At 37.3% G+C, this 18,547-nt stretch overlaps 1 protein-coding gene across 1 annotated transcript in view; it reads left to right on the top strand.

Moving 5' to 3' along the window:
* The window catches only part of NUP205 (nucleoporin 205), an 83,396-nt gene that overhangs the window by 45,318 nt on the left and 19,531 nt on the right, over nucleotides 1-18,547 (top strand). Inside the window, exons 24-31 of the mRNA XM_070465338.1 lie at nucleotides 3,732-3,881; nucleotides 4,443-4,514; nucleotides 4,852-5,009; nucleotides 5,521-5,601; nucleotides 6,541-6,732; nucleotides 7,245-7,512; nucleotides 7,613-7,711; nucleotides 15,044-15,192. Coding sequence (XP_070321439.1) covers nucleotides 3,732-3,881; nucleotides 4,443-4,514; nucleotides 4,852-5,009; nucleotides 5,521-5,601; nucleotides 6,541-6,732; nucleotides 7,245-7,512; nucleotides 7,613-7,711; nucleotides 15,044-15,192 — 1,169 coding nt within the window. The remainder of the gene's footprint in view (nucleotides 1-3,731; nucleotides 3,882-4,442; nucleotides 4,515-4,851; nucleotides 5,010-5,520; nucleotides 5,602-6,540; nucleotides 6,733-7,244; nucleotides 7,513-7,612; nucleotides 7,712-15,043; nucleotides 15,193-18,547) is intronic.

Genomic DNA, 18,547 nt, shown 5'->3' with positions numbered 1-18,547 from the left:
ATCTGATGGACAGAGTGCCTGAAGAACTATGTACTGAGGTTCGTGACATTGTACAGGAGGCAGGGATCAAGACCATCCCCCCAAAAAAGAAATGCTAAAAGGCAAACTAGTTGTCTGAGGAGGCCTCACAAATAGCTGATAAAAGAATATAAGCTAAAGGCAAAGGAGAAAAGGAAAGATATACCCATTTGAATGCAGAGTTCCAAAGAATAGCAAGGAGAGATAAGAAAGCCTTCCTCAGTGATCAGTGCAAAGAAATAGAGGAAAACAATAGAAAGGGAAAGACTAGAGATCTCTTCAAGAAAATCAGAGATACAAAGGGAAGATTTCATGCAAAGATGGGCTCAATAAAGGACAGAAATGGTATGGACCTAACAGAAGCACCTGTTAATAGAAGAGGTGGCAAGAATACACAGAAGAACTATACAAAAAAGATCTTTATGACCCAAATAATAATGATAGTCTGATCACTCACCTAGAGCAAGATCCTGGAATGTGAAGTCAAGTGGGCCTTAGGAAGCACCACTATGAACAAAGCTAGTGGAGGTGATGGAATTCCAGTTGAACTATTTCAGATCCTAAAAGATGATTCTGTGAAAGTGCTGCACCCAATATGCCAGCAAATTTGGAAAACAGCAGTGGCCACAGGACTGGAAAAGGTCAGTTTTCATTCCAATCCCAAAGAAAGGCAATGCCAAAGAATGCTCAAACTACCACACAATTGCACTCATCTCACATGCTAGCAAAATAATGCTCAAAATTCTCCCAAGTCAGGCTTCAGTAATACGTGAACCATGAATTCCCAGATGTTCAAGCTGGATTTAGAAATGGCAAAAGAACCAGAGATCAAATTTCAATTGGATCATCAAAAAAGCAAGAGAGTTCCAGAAAAACATCTATTTCTGCTTTATTGACTATGCCAAAGCCTTTGACTATGTGGAGTACAAAAAACTGTGGAAAATTCCAAAATGATGGGAATACCAGACTATCTGACCTGCCTCCTGAGAAATCTATATGCAGGTCAGGAAGCAACAGTTAGAACTGGACATGAAACAACAGACTGGTTCCAAATCCAGAAAGGAGTATGTCAAGGCTGTGTATTGTCACCCTGCTTACTTAACTTATATGCAGAATACTTCATGTGAAATGCTGGATTGGATGAAGCACAAGCTGGAGTCAAGATTGCTGGGAGAAATATCAGTAACCTCAGATATGCAGATGACACCACTTTGTGTCAGAAAGCAAAGAAGAACTAAAGAACCTCTTGATGAAAGTGAAAGAGAAGAGGGAAAAAGTTGGCTTAAGACTCAACATTCAGAAAACTAAGATCATGGCATCTGGTCCCATCACTTCACAGCAAATAGATGGGGAAACAGTGGAAACAGTGACAGACTTAAATCACTGCAGATGGTGACTGCAGCCATGAAATTGAAAGATGCTTGCTCCTTGGAAGAAAAGTTATGACCAAGCTTGACAGCATATTAAAAAGCAGAGACATTACTTTGCCAACAAAGGTCCATCTAGTCAAAGCTATGGTTTTTCCAGTAGTCATATATGGATGTGAGAGTTGGGCTATAAAGAAAGCTGAGCGCCAAAGAATTGATACTTTCGAACTGTGGTGTTGGAGGAGACTCTTGCTTGAGAGTCCCTTGGACTGTAAGGAGATTCAGCCAGTCCATCCTAAAGAAAATCAGTCCTGAATATTCATTGGAAGGACTGAGGCTGAAGCTGAAACTGCAGTACTTTGGCCACCTGATGCGAAGAACTAACTCTTTGGAAAAGACCCTGATGCTGGGAAAGATTAAAGGTGGGAGGAGAAGGGAATGACAGAGGATGAGATGGTTGGATGGCATCACCAACTCAATGGACATGAGTTTGGGTAAATTCTTGGAGTTGGTGATGGACAGGTAGGCCTGGCATGCTGCAGTCCATGGGGTCGCAAAGAGTTGGACTCGACTGAGCAACTGAACTGAACTGAAATGGGGTAGCAGTTTTAGAATTTGTGGAATTCTGTCCTCATTTTATTACTTTGCTTCTGTGTTCCTTTGTGTTGTTTTCCTAATTTGTGCTTGAGAAACCTGATGTTTTAACTGCCAGCATAAAATTATTTTCAAATAGCCTGTTAAGGATGGAATTTTATCCTTTTACTAACAAAAATTCGAAGTTGTGTTTAAGAGACAAGAAAATATTTACATAAGATTTCAGAAATTTAGATTTATTTTTTTTGAGTGAAATTGTTTTGTAAAAATCTGTGTTTTACTTTTGTTTCTTGTGTGTGATCAGGTCTTGAAATGAAAAATAGGAAACTAATTATAATGGAAACTATACCTTTAGTTTACTGACCTGGTCAACACAGCTACCCAGGCTTCCTGTGTTTTATAGGATTCTATTTTATGTAATTTTCTTTTTGATCAATTTATAACAATTTTCTTAGGTCATATTATATCTGGACAGTAATCGTTTTATTGAGGTTTTTAAAAAGTATTTTGTATCATCTTTATGTTTTAGGAAGTCTAGGCTCAAAGATTTCATAGTAAGTTTCCATTGCTAGTAATTGTCAGCTCTGATTTGCTTTTTAAGGATTTTTTAAAAGCTTCTATTTATTTATTTTCGACGGTGCTGAATCTTCATTGCTGCGAGGGCTTTTCTCTCTAGTTGCGGTGGGGGGGGGGCGCTTCTCAATAGGTGCTTCTCTTGTGGAACAAGGGCTTTGGGTGCTGGGACTGCAGTAGGTGCGGCTCCAGGGCTCTAGAGCGCAGGCGCGGTAGCTGTGGCGCACAAGCGTTGCTGCTCCTTAGCATGTGGGATCTTCCCAGATCAGGGATGGAACCCGTGTCTCCTGCATCGGCCGGAGGATTCTGTACCACCGAGTCCCTAGGGAAGCCCCTGCTTTACTTCTTAGGGTGTGGTGTGAGACACTTGGCAATTACCTAATGGCAGAAGAGGTTGAGTTCATCTTCATAATCAGTATATGTTATTTTTAACCCCAAGATATTGTTATAACAAGATTTTTAAGAAACCCTTTTTTATTCCTAATTGGAAAAAAAAAGTTCCTATCTTGCTATCTACTTTATAAATGTTGATGTAGCTTTGCTTGTAATTATTAGGAGTAGTAGTAGTGTTTGTATGTTTATAAAACTCATAATTTAGGACTTCCAAGCCAGGCATATTACAATAATATTGGATTCAAAAACTTTTATTGGATAAGTGATTCCCAATCCTAACTATATGTTAGACCAAAATGGCGTAGATAATCTCAAGATAGCAGAAAATTATGCATTTTAAAATTATGCAAATTATGTATTTATTTTAGCTTTTAAAATGTATTTTTTTCTGAAATAAAAATGAAATTTTATGATAGTCTTTTTTTGCCAAGGTAAATAGTTAAGAATTACTTGGATTATCTGTTTAACTATTAAATTCTCTATTAATGTCAAACTGTGATAGATCCAGAGTTCTCTAGGTCTGCGTGAAGTTATTCTAGCAACAGAAACTTGATTCTCTTTTGTTCCTCAGTTGCTTTTGCTTACCTTTCCTAGGCATACACTTATTTTTTCTCTAGGCATCTGGTTTTTTCTTTTTTAATTTTACAGAGTGACAAATTATTATGCTGCATAGTTTCATAAATTATTGACTATGTTACATGGGAAAAGACTGACGAGTTATAGACTATGTCTGTTCTGACTTTGTGTCATATACTGGGAAACTAAACATATATATTTAAATTACAGAATATGAAATATCTATGCTGAACCAGATGTCATGGCTGATGAAGACTGCCTCAATAGAACTAAGGGTAACTTCTTTGAATCGCCAACGCTCTCACACCCAGAGGCTCCTCCACCTTCTGCTGGATGACATGCCAGTGAAACCCTACTCAGGTGAACATGTGTATGTTGGCATTTGTATTGTCCTGCTGCTGACTGGTCTGTGTGAATGCAAGTGCACATCTGAATCTCATGGTTAGTCTGTGATTGTAGGCCAGACACATTCTTTCTGCCTTTAGAATTTTTTCCCTTCAGAACACAAAAGTCACCCATCATTGCCATGTTATTATTGTTAAAAGCATTCACATTTTGCTCTGTTCATATACACAGTGGAGTTTGTCACGCTGAGCCAGCATGACCCAAGATATTCTAATATGTGTTTTACATGCAAATTAAGCACAAACTTTTCTAATCGTCTGACAGGCATGATTGGATCCTGCCTCTTTTAGAGTTCTGATTGTGCTTTTTACAATTGTGAAGTGGCTCTGATAGAAACAGAAAGAATTAGAGGAATGTTGTTGATAAGTTCTCATCATCTTTGCATTATCCATTTGCAAGGGGCTCGTTGACCTAGAAGCAATAACATAGAAATAAAATAACCTGATATTTGTTATTTCCAAATAAATTTTGTGAATGTGTTCTTTTTCTGATCTTTTATTACTGATGCTCCAACAGATGGGGAAGGAGGCATGGAAGATGAAAATAGGTCTGTCTCAGGGTTCCTGCACTTTGACACTTCTACAAAAGGTGAAGCTCTTTGAATTTGTAATAAATTTGTAGATATGTATACATTAAATTGCTTAAAATTTCAGGAGGTAATTAATGCCTGTACCTGCAAATTCTGAACTGATGTTGAAAAGCTGTGTGAAAATTGTCAATAAGAAAAACTTTTTATAGCAAGATGATAACATGGGAAAAACATTTTTGCAAATGAATGTGTTAGAAATAAAATCCAATTTAGATTTCAATACAGTCTTCAATTTCCAGACTGATGCGCTTTCTGGACATAGATGTAGTTCTGTCTTTGAATTGCTTTTCTCTTCCATGTCCCAGCTAAAATAAACCGACTTTTCATTATTTCTAGTACGTCGCAAAATTCTCAATATTCTCGATTCCATTGACTTCAGTCAGGAGATCCCTGAGCCTTTGCAGTTGGATTTCTTTGATCGGGCCCAGATTGAACAAGTTATTGCTAACTGTGAACACAAGAATTTACGGGGACAGACAGTCTGCAATGTCAAGGTGAGCATTGTTTTAGAGTGTGTGGAGTATCAAGTGGTTCAGTCTTTGAGTCATTAGGAAAAAATAACATGTTTTTTTTTTCTAATAGAAGTGTTGGCTTATTACGCTTTTCAAGCGGCAAGGAAAGAAAACTGAATAGGCCGCACTAATTTTATCTCTTTGTTAGGTTCCCCGTCTCCTTCCTGTTAGTAGTCATGCTACCCAGCTGTCACTCTGGGGTGGTTTTAATTATTTAACTCTCTACCAGGTAGGTGGCAATGCCCTGACTAGTAGGAAGAAGATATCCTGTGCATTTGCACCAACTTTCCTGCCGCAGAGACTCTTCGGTACTACTCTCTGGAATGTGAGGGATCCCGCCTGTTTTTGACAGGAATTGGGCAGTGCCACAGTTAAATTATATGTAAAGTTATCTGAAACTTTCCCCTCTAGGGCAGTTTAAAGTAACTGCTAGGTTATTGTTGTACCAGTGTTGGGAATGATCTGATTTTTCTCCCTTCTCTCAATTATGTAGCTTCTTCACAGAGTTCTTGTAGCCGAAGTGAATGCCCTTCAGGGTATGGCAGCCATAGGACAGAGACCTCTCCTGATGGATGTAAGCCCTGCTGACACCTTTTAACTCCTTAAGCTACTTAAACTGCCAGTTAGATGACACTTCTAATTCATTATTAGGAAACTACTTAAAAATTAAAAGTCACCTGTCATTGCCATTTTATTATTGTTAAAAGCATTCACATTTTGCTCTATTCATATACACAGATACACTGTGGAGTTTGTCACAAGATATTCTAATATGTGTTTTACATGCAAATTAAGCACAAGCTTTTCTAGTCATCTCATAGGCATGATTGGATCCTGCCTCTTTTAGAGTTCTGATTATGCTTTTTACAATTGTGAAGTGGATCTGATAGAAATGGAGTCTTTCGCTTTTGACTTTGTAATGTTAAAAGCTGAACTGAAGTTAATGTCTGGATGCCAGAATAAAAATTGTATCTTTTTTGCTAAGCTAGTTGAGGATTTACAACCTTATCATATTGTGTAATAGATTTTACTTGTTCCCAGTCAGTGAGGGAAGAGTCACTTGTCATCATAAATGGGGAGATATGGGTCAGAGATCGAGTGGGAAGGACCACATATGTGGAAACACAGCTGGCTAGGCCAAAGCCAGAGGCAACGAAATAGAAGACACACGAGGAAATGTGTATCGAACTGGAGTTTTAGGGAACTCTAGTGTTACAGAGTAAGTGATAATAGACAGTTGCAAGAAGAAGATGGGGTGGGAAACTCATTTCCATCCACACCACCTCTGCACCTCTGCACACACACACACGTGCACACACACAGCTTTATTATTTTTATGAAAAATAATAATATTCTGGCCACCAGTGTAATATAAAAAGTTAATCTGCTGTCTAGCAAGCATGTGGAAGGTTTCCAGAGGATACTGTAAATGTTTTCAGATTAACTGACAGGGTTAAAAATAGCAGTCTGTTGGTAAGACTTTAACCTTGCAATTTAATTTCTGCCGCTGTAGGAAATCAGCACCATACTCCAGTATGTGGTAGGAAGAAACAAATTGTTGCAATGTCTTCATGCAAAACGGCATGCTCTGGAGTCATGGAGGCAGCTGGTAGAAATTATCCTGACAGCCTGTCCCCAGGACCTCATTCAAGCAGAGGATCGCCAACTGATTATTCGTGATCTTTTACAAGATGTGCATGATAAGGTGACATGCTTCCTAAATTACTGTATGCTGCTGAACAAATTTTAATCACATTTAAATATATAGTTTGCCCCACCTTTTTTTCCATTTTAGATTTGGAGTCAATAGAGTTGTGCAACGCCAGTGTTAAAACTTTCCTTGAGGAAAGTTTTATTGTAACTGTACAATAATGGCTCTCAACCAGAGTGTGTGTCAGAATTCCTTAGGGAGCTTTTTAAAAATCTCCATGACAGATCCCTACCCTAGACCTATTAAATGGGAGGCTCTAGTGGGGAGGCCATTATGTTAATTTCCATTAAAAACCTCTAGGGAATTCTGCTAGGGCTCCCTTCTTGTTAAGAACATTTTACTCAGCATCCTATTTAAATTTCTTTCTGTGTATTAGCTTTTATCTTCTTTGAATAGTACAGTTCCATTTTTAAATTCCTGTGGTAGTTGAAAAGCTGCATGTGTAAGACGTGGTAATGACTAGCTGAAAGCAGGGCCCTCACTCTGGTTTGTCTTTCTGCTTTAAGATCCTGGATGATGAAGCAGCGCAGGAATTAATGCCCGTGGTAGCAGGTGCTGTGTTCACCCTGACCGCTCACCTAAGCCAAGCCGTTCGCACAGAGCAGAAGCAGCCCTTAGTCTTGGGACCTGGAGAGGTCCATTGTGCTTTCACTCTTGATAGCTCTTTCAGCTCGCCTCCGCCCACAGAGAACCCAGTGGTGGGGTTTGCTTCTATCGGAGATTCTTCACTTCACATCATATTGAAGAAACTGTTAGACTTCATTTTGAAGACAGGTTTTTTTTTTTTTCGTCTAAATTTTCTACAAATTATGACTTCTGTATTTGTTTTAACTTTAATTTGAAAAAAGATTTTTACTCTGCTATATTTTCCTAGGTGGTGGATTCCAGCGAGTGAGGACACACCTGTATGGCTCTCTGCTTTATTACTTACAGATTGCCCAGAGGCCAGATGAACCAGATACCTTAGAAGTGGGTAAGTGCTGATCTTTTCTGTTTTTAGAGATTGGTTACTTCAAATGTTTTTTTTTTTTTTTTTTAATCATCTTTTCACCTTTTGGCTAAGCAAAGCTATTAATAAATGAGTCTTTATGGAATCATTAAAGTACTTACTATAAAGTCAAAGGAAAATGCTTAGTTTTGTAAATTGTGGCAATAGGAACTTCCCTGGTGGTCCAGTGGCTATGACTCTGCACTGCCAATATAGGGGGCCCGGGTTTGATCCCTGATCAGGGAACTAGAGCCCACATGCTGCAGCTGAAGAGCCTGTGTGCTGCAACTAAGACCTGGCAGCCAAATTAGAACAGAAGGAAAAAAGAAGTGACGAGTACAAAAGTAATGTAAGCACAAACCTTCACATACTACTTTAGCTTACATATTTTTGTAACTCCTGCTTACCTCTGGTCCCATTGAACAGTACATGTCTTTTAAAATAGCTCTGTCATTCCGCAGTATAGAAGTCAGGTCAGTTCATTCGCTCAGTCGGGTCCAACTCTTTGTGGCCCTATGGACTGCAGCATGCCAGGCCTCCCTGTTCATCACCAACTCCCGGAGTTTACTCAAACTCATGTCCATTGAGTCAGTGACGCTATCCAACCATCTCATCCTCTGTCGTCCCCTTCTCCTCCCACTTTCAATCTTTCCCAGCATCAGGGTCTTTTCCATTGAGTCAGTTCTTTGCATCAGGTGGCCAGAGTATTGGAGTTTCAACTTCAGCATCAGTCCTTCCAATGAATATTCAGGACTGATTTCCTTTAGGATGGACTGGTTGGATCTCCTCGCAGTCCAGGGGACTCAAGAGTCTTCTCCAACACCACAGTTCAAAAGCATCAGTTCTTCTGTGCTCAGCTTTGTTTATAGTCCAACTCTCACATCCATACCTGACTACTGGAAAAACCATAGCTTTGACTAGATGGACCTTTGTTGGCAAAGTAATGTCTCTGCTTTTTAATATGCTGTCTAGATTGCTCATAGTTTTTTCTTCCAAGGAGCAAGCATCTTTTAATTTCATGACTACATTCACCATCTGCAGTGATTTTGGAGCCCAAAAAAATAGTCAGTCACTGTTTCCACTCTTTCCCCATCTATTTGCCATGAAGTGGTGGGACCAGATGCCATGATCTTAGTTTTCTGAAGGTTGAGTTTTAAGCCAACTTTTTCACTCTCCTCTTTCACTTTCATCAAGAGGCTCTTTAGTTTAGCATAGAAGTAACATTTATTTAATCATTTGCCTCATTCATAAGTAGTTAAATTGTTTCTAATTTTTTACTATCACAAAAATGCTGCATCAAATATTCTTTTATATTACTATATATTTCTCAAGAAGGATACTTTATAGTGGAATTTCCGTGTGGAAGAGGATGCACATTTTTATTTCAACAGATTCTACCGAATGGCTTTCTACCAGTTTAAACTCTCATCAATAGTATACATAAGTCTTTTTGTACTTATTGTGAAGGTTTTCTTGAGTAAATGTCACAGAGTAGAATTTCTTGGTCAGAAGGTCTATGTATTTAAAATAATGATAGAGGCTTTGTAAACTATAGTGTGTGTGTGTGTGTGTGTGTGTGTGTGTGTGTGTATTTTTTTCTTTTTTGACCATGCTGCTCACTTGTGGCATCTTAGTCCCCTGACCAGGGATTGAACCTTGGCCCTTGACAGTGAGAGCATGGAGTCCTAACCACTAGACCACCACAGAATTCCCATGTAATTAGCATTTTAAAATAAGAGTAATTATATAATTCTTTGATTGCCATGTTTGGAAAATGTTTTTAACTGTTCAAAAGATTTAATACTCTGCCAGACTTAATACTGATATTTAAGAACTTGTTACATAGACACCTTCTTATAACCTTCATGAGTATTTATCTTGTATACAGATTCTTAAAAACCACTCTGTGTGTAAAACTCAGATTATCTCATATTATTTTTTACTGGCTATATTTTTTGTGTAAAATCCTTAGAAGGTAGTAATAGCCAAATCATGCATTTATGGGAATGTCCTACTGGCATAAATAATGCACAAAAGTAGTTTTAGGTCATTAAAAATAATAGTTCAGAGAAAGTTTTAAAACAATTAGGAGCTTTTAAGAGTGATAATCCAGCATACCTCCCCCATTTTCCTCTTGACTTACAAAAATTTTAACAATGGATTTAGTTGAATTGGCAGAAATCATCACTTAACCACTAGGTGGCGCTTTATAACATACTTTATAAGAACTTATTACCAAGATGTGGTAAAAGCAATGTGACCATAAGAGAAAATTCTCCTTTGTTTTTAATTTTCAAATGATCTATTTTTGGAGCAGTTTTATCCCTTAATTAGTTTTTTTCTTAGTCATAATTACTGCTTATTTTGGCTTACTTTAGGTAGCAAAGTATTTTCTAGATACTAGTATTTTTAATTTTCAAATTAGAAATATTACATTTAAAAACTCTTACTGAGCACATATTGTTGTGCAAGACACTGTACATACCTTCTGTTGTTTTAAAACCAAAAGTAAATTTTAATGTGTACATACTTACTTTTTCATACCACTTTTACTTTATTTTTACATAACCATATATATTGAATACTGGGCAGCCATTTTCCCTGTTTGGTAAAATAGGAATCTGACTTAGAGAGATTAAGTGACTTGCTTGTATGTGACATCTGAGAATTAGAATTCAGTTTTCTCAATTTGTAACAGAATTCTCCTGACCTTGGAACATCACATCTTCATCTTTTTATTTTGTCTTTTTGTAATCTGTAGTTTTTCCTTACTGTAATTTGGTAGAAAATGTCACCAATATATTTGTAACTTATGTCATGCATGACTAATTTCTAATAAGTAAAGAGCATCTACAAATCGATAACCCAACAGAAAAATGAGCAGAAGATATGAGCAGATTGTTTAAGGAAAAAGAAATTCAAATATCTCTTAAACATAGTTAATTTTTTGAAAATCCTTATGAGTGGATCCTGTCGCCTTGAGCTGGTAATGCTGTACATACATCTGGGGAGGAACCAAAGTATATGTTTTTTGATAAAATTATTTGGAGAATCTTACGTGTTTCCCTAATTAAGAACAGTGTAATTGAAATCTGACATTGCTTTTGCATATGTAATTCTTGGGGGTTAGCTGACAGCTATTATTGTCATAAATATCTCTCTGTATTCTTTTCACTTTTTATTTTCTCTCTTTTCTACCAGTGACCACTAGAAAGAAAAAGTGGATAATCTGACCAGAGCTTAAATGTTTAATATGAACCACAAGTATTATATTCTAGATTTCTTTATTGAACTGTTTCTTAAACTCTAGTATTGTTAAAGTATTTCACATTTAAAAATAGATTGATAATGACAAAGATATACATTTTCAGCATATTTTTAATCAGATTAATGTTTTCACTAAAAGTTGATAAAGCCAACCTGTAAAGTTATGTTAACACCTCAGTGTGGAGGTGCGTCCTTTTTAGTTTTATTTCTGAGATTAGCCCTGTTTGACTGTTTTGTTGTAATTTCCTTAAAATGGATTATATTGCTTTGAAACCAGATTTGTTTTTAACTTTCTATTTTCTAGGAGCTTATCATTCAACTTAAATTTATAATTGATTGATGAGCTGTATGGAAGATGTCAGTTTGAATTCTTTATTTTAAAATTATTGTTGTAATTTTAAGCAGTTTTATTATGTTTTTCTCATATGTTCTATTTTCTTCTAATTTGGCTTTTCTTTTTCTTTAGTTTTGACAAGTTGATAGTATTCAGTAAATAAGAATGAGAAATTATAATGATGATGAATTTTCTGCTCTGCTCATAATTCTTTTGGGCTATTGTGACTTTTGAGCAGAATTTTCTTGTTGTTCCTTGTTTATGAAATTGTAGTATCCAGTCATCTTTTTAAAGGAGACTAGAAAAGATGATCTATTGCTGTTACTAAATTTTTGAGAATTGTATCGTGAGATTTTCCATTTTTATGGTCTAGGTGTTAATATGATCTAGAATCATAGTACAAATACACCTATGATTTTAGTCATGAAGTAGTGGGACTGAAAGGATTTCATAGAGCATCTTGCCGGTTGTTGACGCTGTTCTTTTGAATCCAACTCCAATGAGTGACTTAAAAATACCAGCTACAGCTGGTGTGTAGTAGGTGCAGATTTTTTGCTTGATGTGAATTTAGATGTACATTTCTCACCACTCCTTTTGTTTTACAACCTGAGTCAGATCTTAGGACCTTAGAACCTGACTAAAAATAATCAGATATTTAAAAAATAGCATTTAGCTTTTCTTTTTTATTTAAAAATATATGTTAAAAATAAATGTTGATTGAAGGAAAGTTAGGACATACTAATAAATGAAAGGAAGAGAAAAGTCACACACTCCACCTTTCTAAGATAACTATCAGGACATTTTGGTTAGAGCCAACTGTCTTTTTGTATTGATTTGTATCTTCCTTTTTCTTTCTACTTAGTATATTATGAGCTTTTCCCCTCTCATTTAATAGCATTTTAATGCCTCTATAGATTTTGCCACTTATGGATATGTGGCAAATGTCCTACCCATTTTTAGACCCTTAGCTTATTTCTAGTTTTCCCAATACAAACAAAAAGTAGTAATCATTTGGTGGTTTATTATTTTAAATTGTTCCAGAAAGCATGAATTGGGTTCTTGCTTTCATAAAATCTTATATATCCCAGTAGAAATGGCAGTATATGTGCTTATAAAACAATAAGCCTTAAATTGGGTGATATAGAGTGGATGCCTGCAAACTTTTTCTGTAAAGGGCCAGATAGTAACTATTTTAGGCTTTGCAAGCCATATGCTCTCTGCTGCAACTCCTTAACTCTGCATTATAGTGCAAAAGCAGCCAGAGACATATGCTATGGTACATTGAAATTTTATTTACAAAAGCAGGTGGGAGATCACATTTCACCCACGGGCTTTAGTTTGCCAACCCCAATTATAAATTACAAGTTTTACAGGATTTAAGAGGAGAAAGGAAATCAAGGACTTTTTTGGTCGGGTTGCATTTACATAAGAATAACTGAGGGTCTTTTCAGTAAGGCCCAAACTAGGAGGGAGTAAAGAATCAGGCCATAAACAGGGGAGAGGGTTGATAGCAAATTAAGCCAATTGGAGATGGTAGGACCATATTATTAATGACCTTGAAAATGAAACTATAGTGTTAAAGCTAGTAGAATTAAGCAATAGACATTTAACATTTTTGAGTAACTTGATAAGAAGTTCGTAGTTTAGGAAAGTATGTGTGGCAGTGATTTATATGGTATGTTGGAAGAAGGGACAGATTGAGTAGAAGAAATCATTTTGGTGATTAATTTATCCTCTTAAAAAATGAGGATTTTAAAGAAAGGCCTTTAAAAAAAAACTATTTTCCATTATGATTTGTCACAGGATATTGAATATAGTTCTCTGAGTTCTACAGTAGGACTTCGTTGTTATCCATTCTATATATAATAGTTGGCATCTGCTAATCTCAGATTCCCACTCTGTCCCTCCGCCTTGGCAACCATAAGTCTGTCACCCATTTTAAAGAAAGAATTAGATTTTTCTTTTTCCTAGGTAGTGCTGTCAATAAGTAATATTGGAACTCTGAGATCTGTTCACAATTTGAAATCAGGTATTTCTTGGATACATAACTGGTCTTCTGCAATCCCTTGTTTCTCAGATTTCACTGTGAGGCCCCAAGGTTCCTCAGGGGTTTTGGGGAAGAATCTCTAGAGTGATATGCCAGCATCTCTTTATCCTCATTTCAGTCAGAATGTTTGAACTAAGGAATTCAGGGCTAAAGAGCCTTAAACCTGTAAAGTGGTGGCTTTCAGACTTGCCCAGATTCTTGACTCACATAATTTTGTGGCAGTTCTGTGTGTAGAACAGGAGAAGCCATATCTCCTCAGACTAGGCTCCTGAGAACCCACCCACCACGGAACTCCCCCCGCTGAGGGCGCCTGGTGGCCTCTCTGAAGCAGTTTCTAAACTTCCCTTTAAGCTGTCGACCAGTCAATAATTAATATTTGAGCTTCTACTTGTGTGCTAAATTTCTGGATAAACAGGGGTAGACAAGACAGAATCCCATTATTAACAGGCTTATGTTCGATGTGGTCGATGTGGGGAGACAGGAAACAAGCATGGATATCCACATCCCCTTGAAATAACATAATTTTAGTAAATCTGACAAATACTGTGATATGTTGTGAGGGGGGGTGGGGGAGGAGGGAGTATTGGGTGTATTTGGGGGAGTGATATTTAATAGAAGCTGGAATGGGGAAGAGGAGGTAGGCATGCTACGATCTGGGGAAGAACATGGAGAACAGCTAGTGCAAAGATCCTGAGATTGAAGTAAGAGCTGAATTTGAGGGACAGAAAGGCTAGTGTGGTGGTAATGTGGAGGTGGAGAACGGAAGGAGTTGAAATAGAAAAGTAGATGGGACCAGATGGGATCATGTCGCTTAAGGAAGGGACATGATTGAGATTTATAATCTCATGCCCTCCTTTGACACTACTGGAAAAGAAATGTGATTAAATAAAACTAAAGTAGTGGTGAAAATATTTTAAGGAAAAAATATCATTAAAACTCTGAAGATTTGCCCACTGTAGACTTTATAGTGAAATATAGACTTGTGGCATTAGTTTATTTTTCATGATTATGTCTGCTTTGTTTTATTCTCCATTCTGAGCACCCTGTCTTAAGAATTTTTCCTTAGTTTGAAAACTGATGCCATTATCCTAGTTGGGGAAAATCATAAGATTAGTTTCAACTGTATTGCTTTATGTAGTATATTTATGAAACTTTTTTCTAAAAGATTTTCAGGAATCTATGTAAAGTTTATAATCCTATCTTGAATTATCATTGTACCTTGAATTAAATTTAAGTTGTCTTCGTAGTATACCTTTTCCTTTTTAGTAAGTATTTCAATTAGAAAGTATAAAAGAATAAAACATCTGCTTTTTGGAAGTAGAGGTTTGTCTACTTTGTACCTGATCCTTTGTAGCCAAATTCTCATAGCTCTCAATAAAAGATAAAGCCAGATTGATTAGCAGAATAAATACAGGAATTGGTTCTCCTGGAATCTCTAATTCATTTTGATTTCTTTAAGGATAGTTTCTCCTTTTCCTAATACCATTGTTATTTCAGTGTACATGCATGGAATAGTGCATTGTGTTCTTGAAATTTACCTGCCCAGACTCATTGGTTGATGGGCCTTTGTGTTCAGGTAATAATGGAAATGTATAAGGTGTAATTATTCAGTTACCAAACTATTTTTTTTGCTGGAGTGTTTTATATGTCTTCTCTTGTAACCCTTTAGCCAAGAAAACCATGTGGGAAAGGCTGACTGCCCCTGAAGATGTGTTTAGTAAATTACAGCGAGAAAACATAGCCATCATCGAGAGCTATGGTGCCGCCCTCATGGAAGTGGTCTGTCGAGACGCTTGTGATGGTCATGAGATTGGAAGGGTATGGTAACTCCTGCTCAGTATTGTACTTGGATAGATATTTTGACTTTATATTAAGGCATAAATTGGGTCAGCTTTTCAAATGGATGTTATATACTGGAAATTATTTTCTGTAATATATTTTAGTGAATTTTCTTATTTACTCTAATTTGGAATTTATATTTTGTTTATTCATATGTTTTGTTCACTTAAATTCATCATCCTTATTAGTTCAGACTGGGCCCTGAGAATAATCTTTTCCCTAATTTTGAGATTTGCCTTACACTGGTAGAAACAACAGAGGTGCTGGTTAATAAAGATCCTTGAATAATAGAATGGGGATAAATAGCTGTTCGTTTCCAAGGCAAACCATTCAGTATCATGGTAATCCAAGCCTATGCCCCAACCAGTAATGCTGAAGAAGCTGAAGTTGAACAGTTCTGTCAAGACCTACAAGACCTTTTAGAACTAATACCCAAAAAAGATGTTCTTTCCATTATAGGGGACTGGAATGCAAAAGTAGGAAGTCAAGAAACACCTGAAGTAACAGGCAAATTTGGAGTACAGAATGAAGCAGGGCAAAGGCTAATAGAGTTTTGCCAAGAGAACGCATTGGTCATAGCAAACAGCCTCTTCCAACAACACAAGAGAAGACTTTACACATGGACATCACCAGATGGTCAACACCGAAATCAAGTGGATTATATTCTTTGCAGCCAAAGATGGAGAAGCTCTATACAGTCAGCAAAAACAAGACCAGGAGCTGACTGTAGCTCAGATCATGAACTCCTTATTGCCAAGTTCAGACTTATGATGAAAGTAGGGAAAACCACTAGACCATTCAGGTATGATGTAAATCAAATCCTTTATGACTGTACAGTGGAAGTGAGAAATAGATTTAAGGGACTAGATCTGATAGACAGAGAGCCTGATGAACTGTGGACGGAGGTTTGTGACATAGTACAGGAGACAGGGATCAAGACCATCCCCATGGAAAAGAAATGCGAAAAGGCAAAATGGTTGTCTGAGGAGACCTTACAAATAGCTGTGAAAAGAAGAGAAGCGAAAAGCAAAGGAGAAAAGGAAAGATATTCCCATTGGAATGCAGAGTTTCAAAGAATAGCAAGGAGAGATAAGAAAGCCTTCCTCAGTGATCAATGCAAATAAATAGAGGAAAACAACAGAATGGGAAAGACTAGAGATGTCTTCAAGGAAATTAGAGATACCAAGGAAACATTTCATGCAAAGATGGGTTCAATAAAGGACAGAAATGGTACGGACCTAACAGAAGCAGAAGATATTAAGAAGAGGTGTCAGGAATCCACAGAAGAACTATACAAAAAAGATCTTTACAACCCAGATAATCACGATGGTATCATCACTCACCTAGAACCAGACATCCTGGAATGTGAAGTCAGGTGGGCCTTAGAAAGTGTCACTACGAACAAAGCTAGTGGAGGTGATGGAATCCCAGTTGAGCTATTTCAGATCCTAAAGGATGATGCTGTGAAAGTGTTGCATGCAGTATGCCAGCAAATTTGGAAAACTCAGCAGTGGGCACCGGACTGGAAAAAGGTCATTATCATTCCAATCCCAAAGAAAGGCAATCCCAAAGAATGCTCAAACTACCGCACAATTGCACTCATCTCACACGCTAGTAAAGTAATGCTCAAAATTCTCTAAGCCAGGCTTCAGCAATATGTGAACCATGAAATTCCAGATGTTCAAGCTGGTTTTAGAAAAGGCAGAGGAACCAGAGATCAAATTGCCAGCATTCACTGGATCATCGAAAAAGCAAGAGAGTTCCAGAAAAACGTACATTTCTGCTTTATTGACTACGCCAAAGCCTTTGACTGTGTGGATAACAATAAACTGTGGAAAATTCTGAAAGAGATGGGAATACCAGACCATCTGACCTGCCTCTTGACAAACCTATATGCAGGTCAGGAAGCAACAGTTAGAACTGGACGTGGAACAGCAGACTGGTTCCAAATAGGAAAAGGAGTACGTCACCCTGCTTATTTAACTTCTGTGCAGAGTACATCATGAGAAACGCTGGGCTAGATGAAGCACCGGCTGGAATCAAGATTGCCGGGAGAAATAGCAATAATCTCAGATATGCAGATGACACCACCCTTATGGGAGAAAGTGAAGAGGATCTAAGGAGCCTCTTGATGAAAGTGAAAGAGGAGAGTGAAAAAGTTGGCTTAAAGCTCAACATTCAGAAAACTAAGATCATGGCATCTGGTCCCATCACTTCATGGGAAGTAGATGGGGAAACAGTGGACACAGTGTCAGACTTTATTTTTCGGGGCTCCAAAATCACTGCAGATGGTGATTGCAGCCATGAAATTAAAAGACGCTTACTCCTTGAAAGGAAAGTTATGACCAACCTAGACAGCATATTAAAAAGCAGAGACATTACTTTGCCAACAAAGGTCCATCTAGTCAAGGCTATGGTTTTTCCAGTGGTCATGTATGGATGTGAGAGTTGGACTATAAAGAAAGTTGAGTGCTGAAGAATTGATGCTTTTGAACTGTGGTATTGGAGAAGACTCTTGAGAGTCCCTTGGACTGCAAGGAGATCCAGTCAGTCCATCCTAGAGCAGATCAGTCCTGGGTGTTCATTGGAAGGACTGATGCTGAAGCTGAAACTCCAGTATTTTGGCCACCTCATGCAAAGAGTTGACTCATTGGAAAAGACCCTGCTGCTGGGAGGGATTGGGGGCAGGAGGAGAAGGGGACGACAGAGGATGAGATGGCTGGATGGCATCACTGGCTTGATGGACATGTGTTTGAGTAAACTCTGGAAGTTTGTGGTGGACAGGGAGGCCTGGCGTGCTGTGACTCATGGGGTCGCAAAGAGTCGGACATGACTGAGGGACTGAACTGAACTGAACTGAAACAGCTTTTATATTGAATATATCTTTCTCTGCTTTTTTGAGAAGTATTTACATTTGTGTTTCTTTAAAATATTATATCATATTGGTGATAATATATTGAGAAGATAATTTCCTACTGGTAGAAAATCACATAGCATTTGAATCATGTAGTATGCTCTTAATTGTGTTAAAAAAAAATAGTATTTGGGAAGAAATAGGCCAAAGTGGTCTTGTTTATCAGATACTGTATTTTCCATATTTTTGTTTGTTTGTTTGTTTTATGTGTTTTCTACAATGAGCATCTAACACTTCACAGGAGGGCAAAATGCTATTTTTAAAAATCGATTTCCTCCTTTCCTCCAACAAATAATGTTTAGATTCTGTTAAAATATGTTTAATGCTATTATTTTAATGTGTTAGGTTTTGTTTCAGAAATATAACTTTACCCTGAACATTTTCCTTTTATTAATAAATCAAGATTCTGGATATATAGCT

This window comes from Odocoileus virginianus, chromosome 1 (assembly GCF_023699985.2).
Source record: "Odocoileus virginianus isolate 20LAN1187 ecotype Illinois chromosome 1, Ovbor_1.2, whole genome shotgun sequence".
Lineage (NCBI taxonomy): Eukaryota > Metazoa > Chordata > Mammalia > Artiodactyla > Cervidae > Odocoileus > Odocoileus virginianus.
Note: the sequence above shows the minus strand (reverse complement) of the source record. Positions and strands in the feature narration are given on the sequence as shown.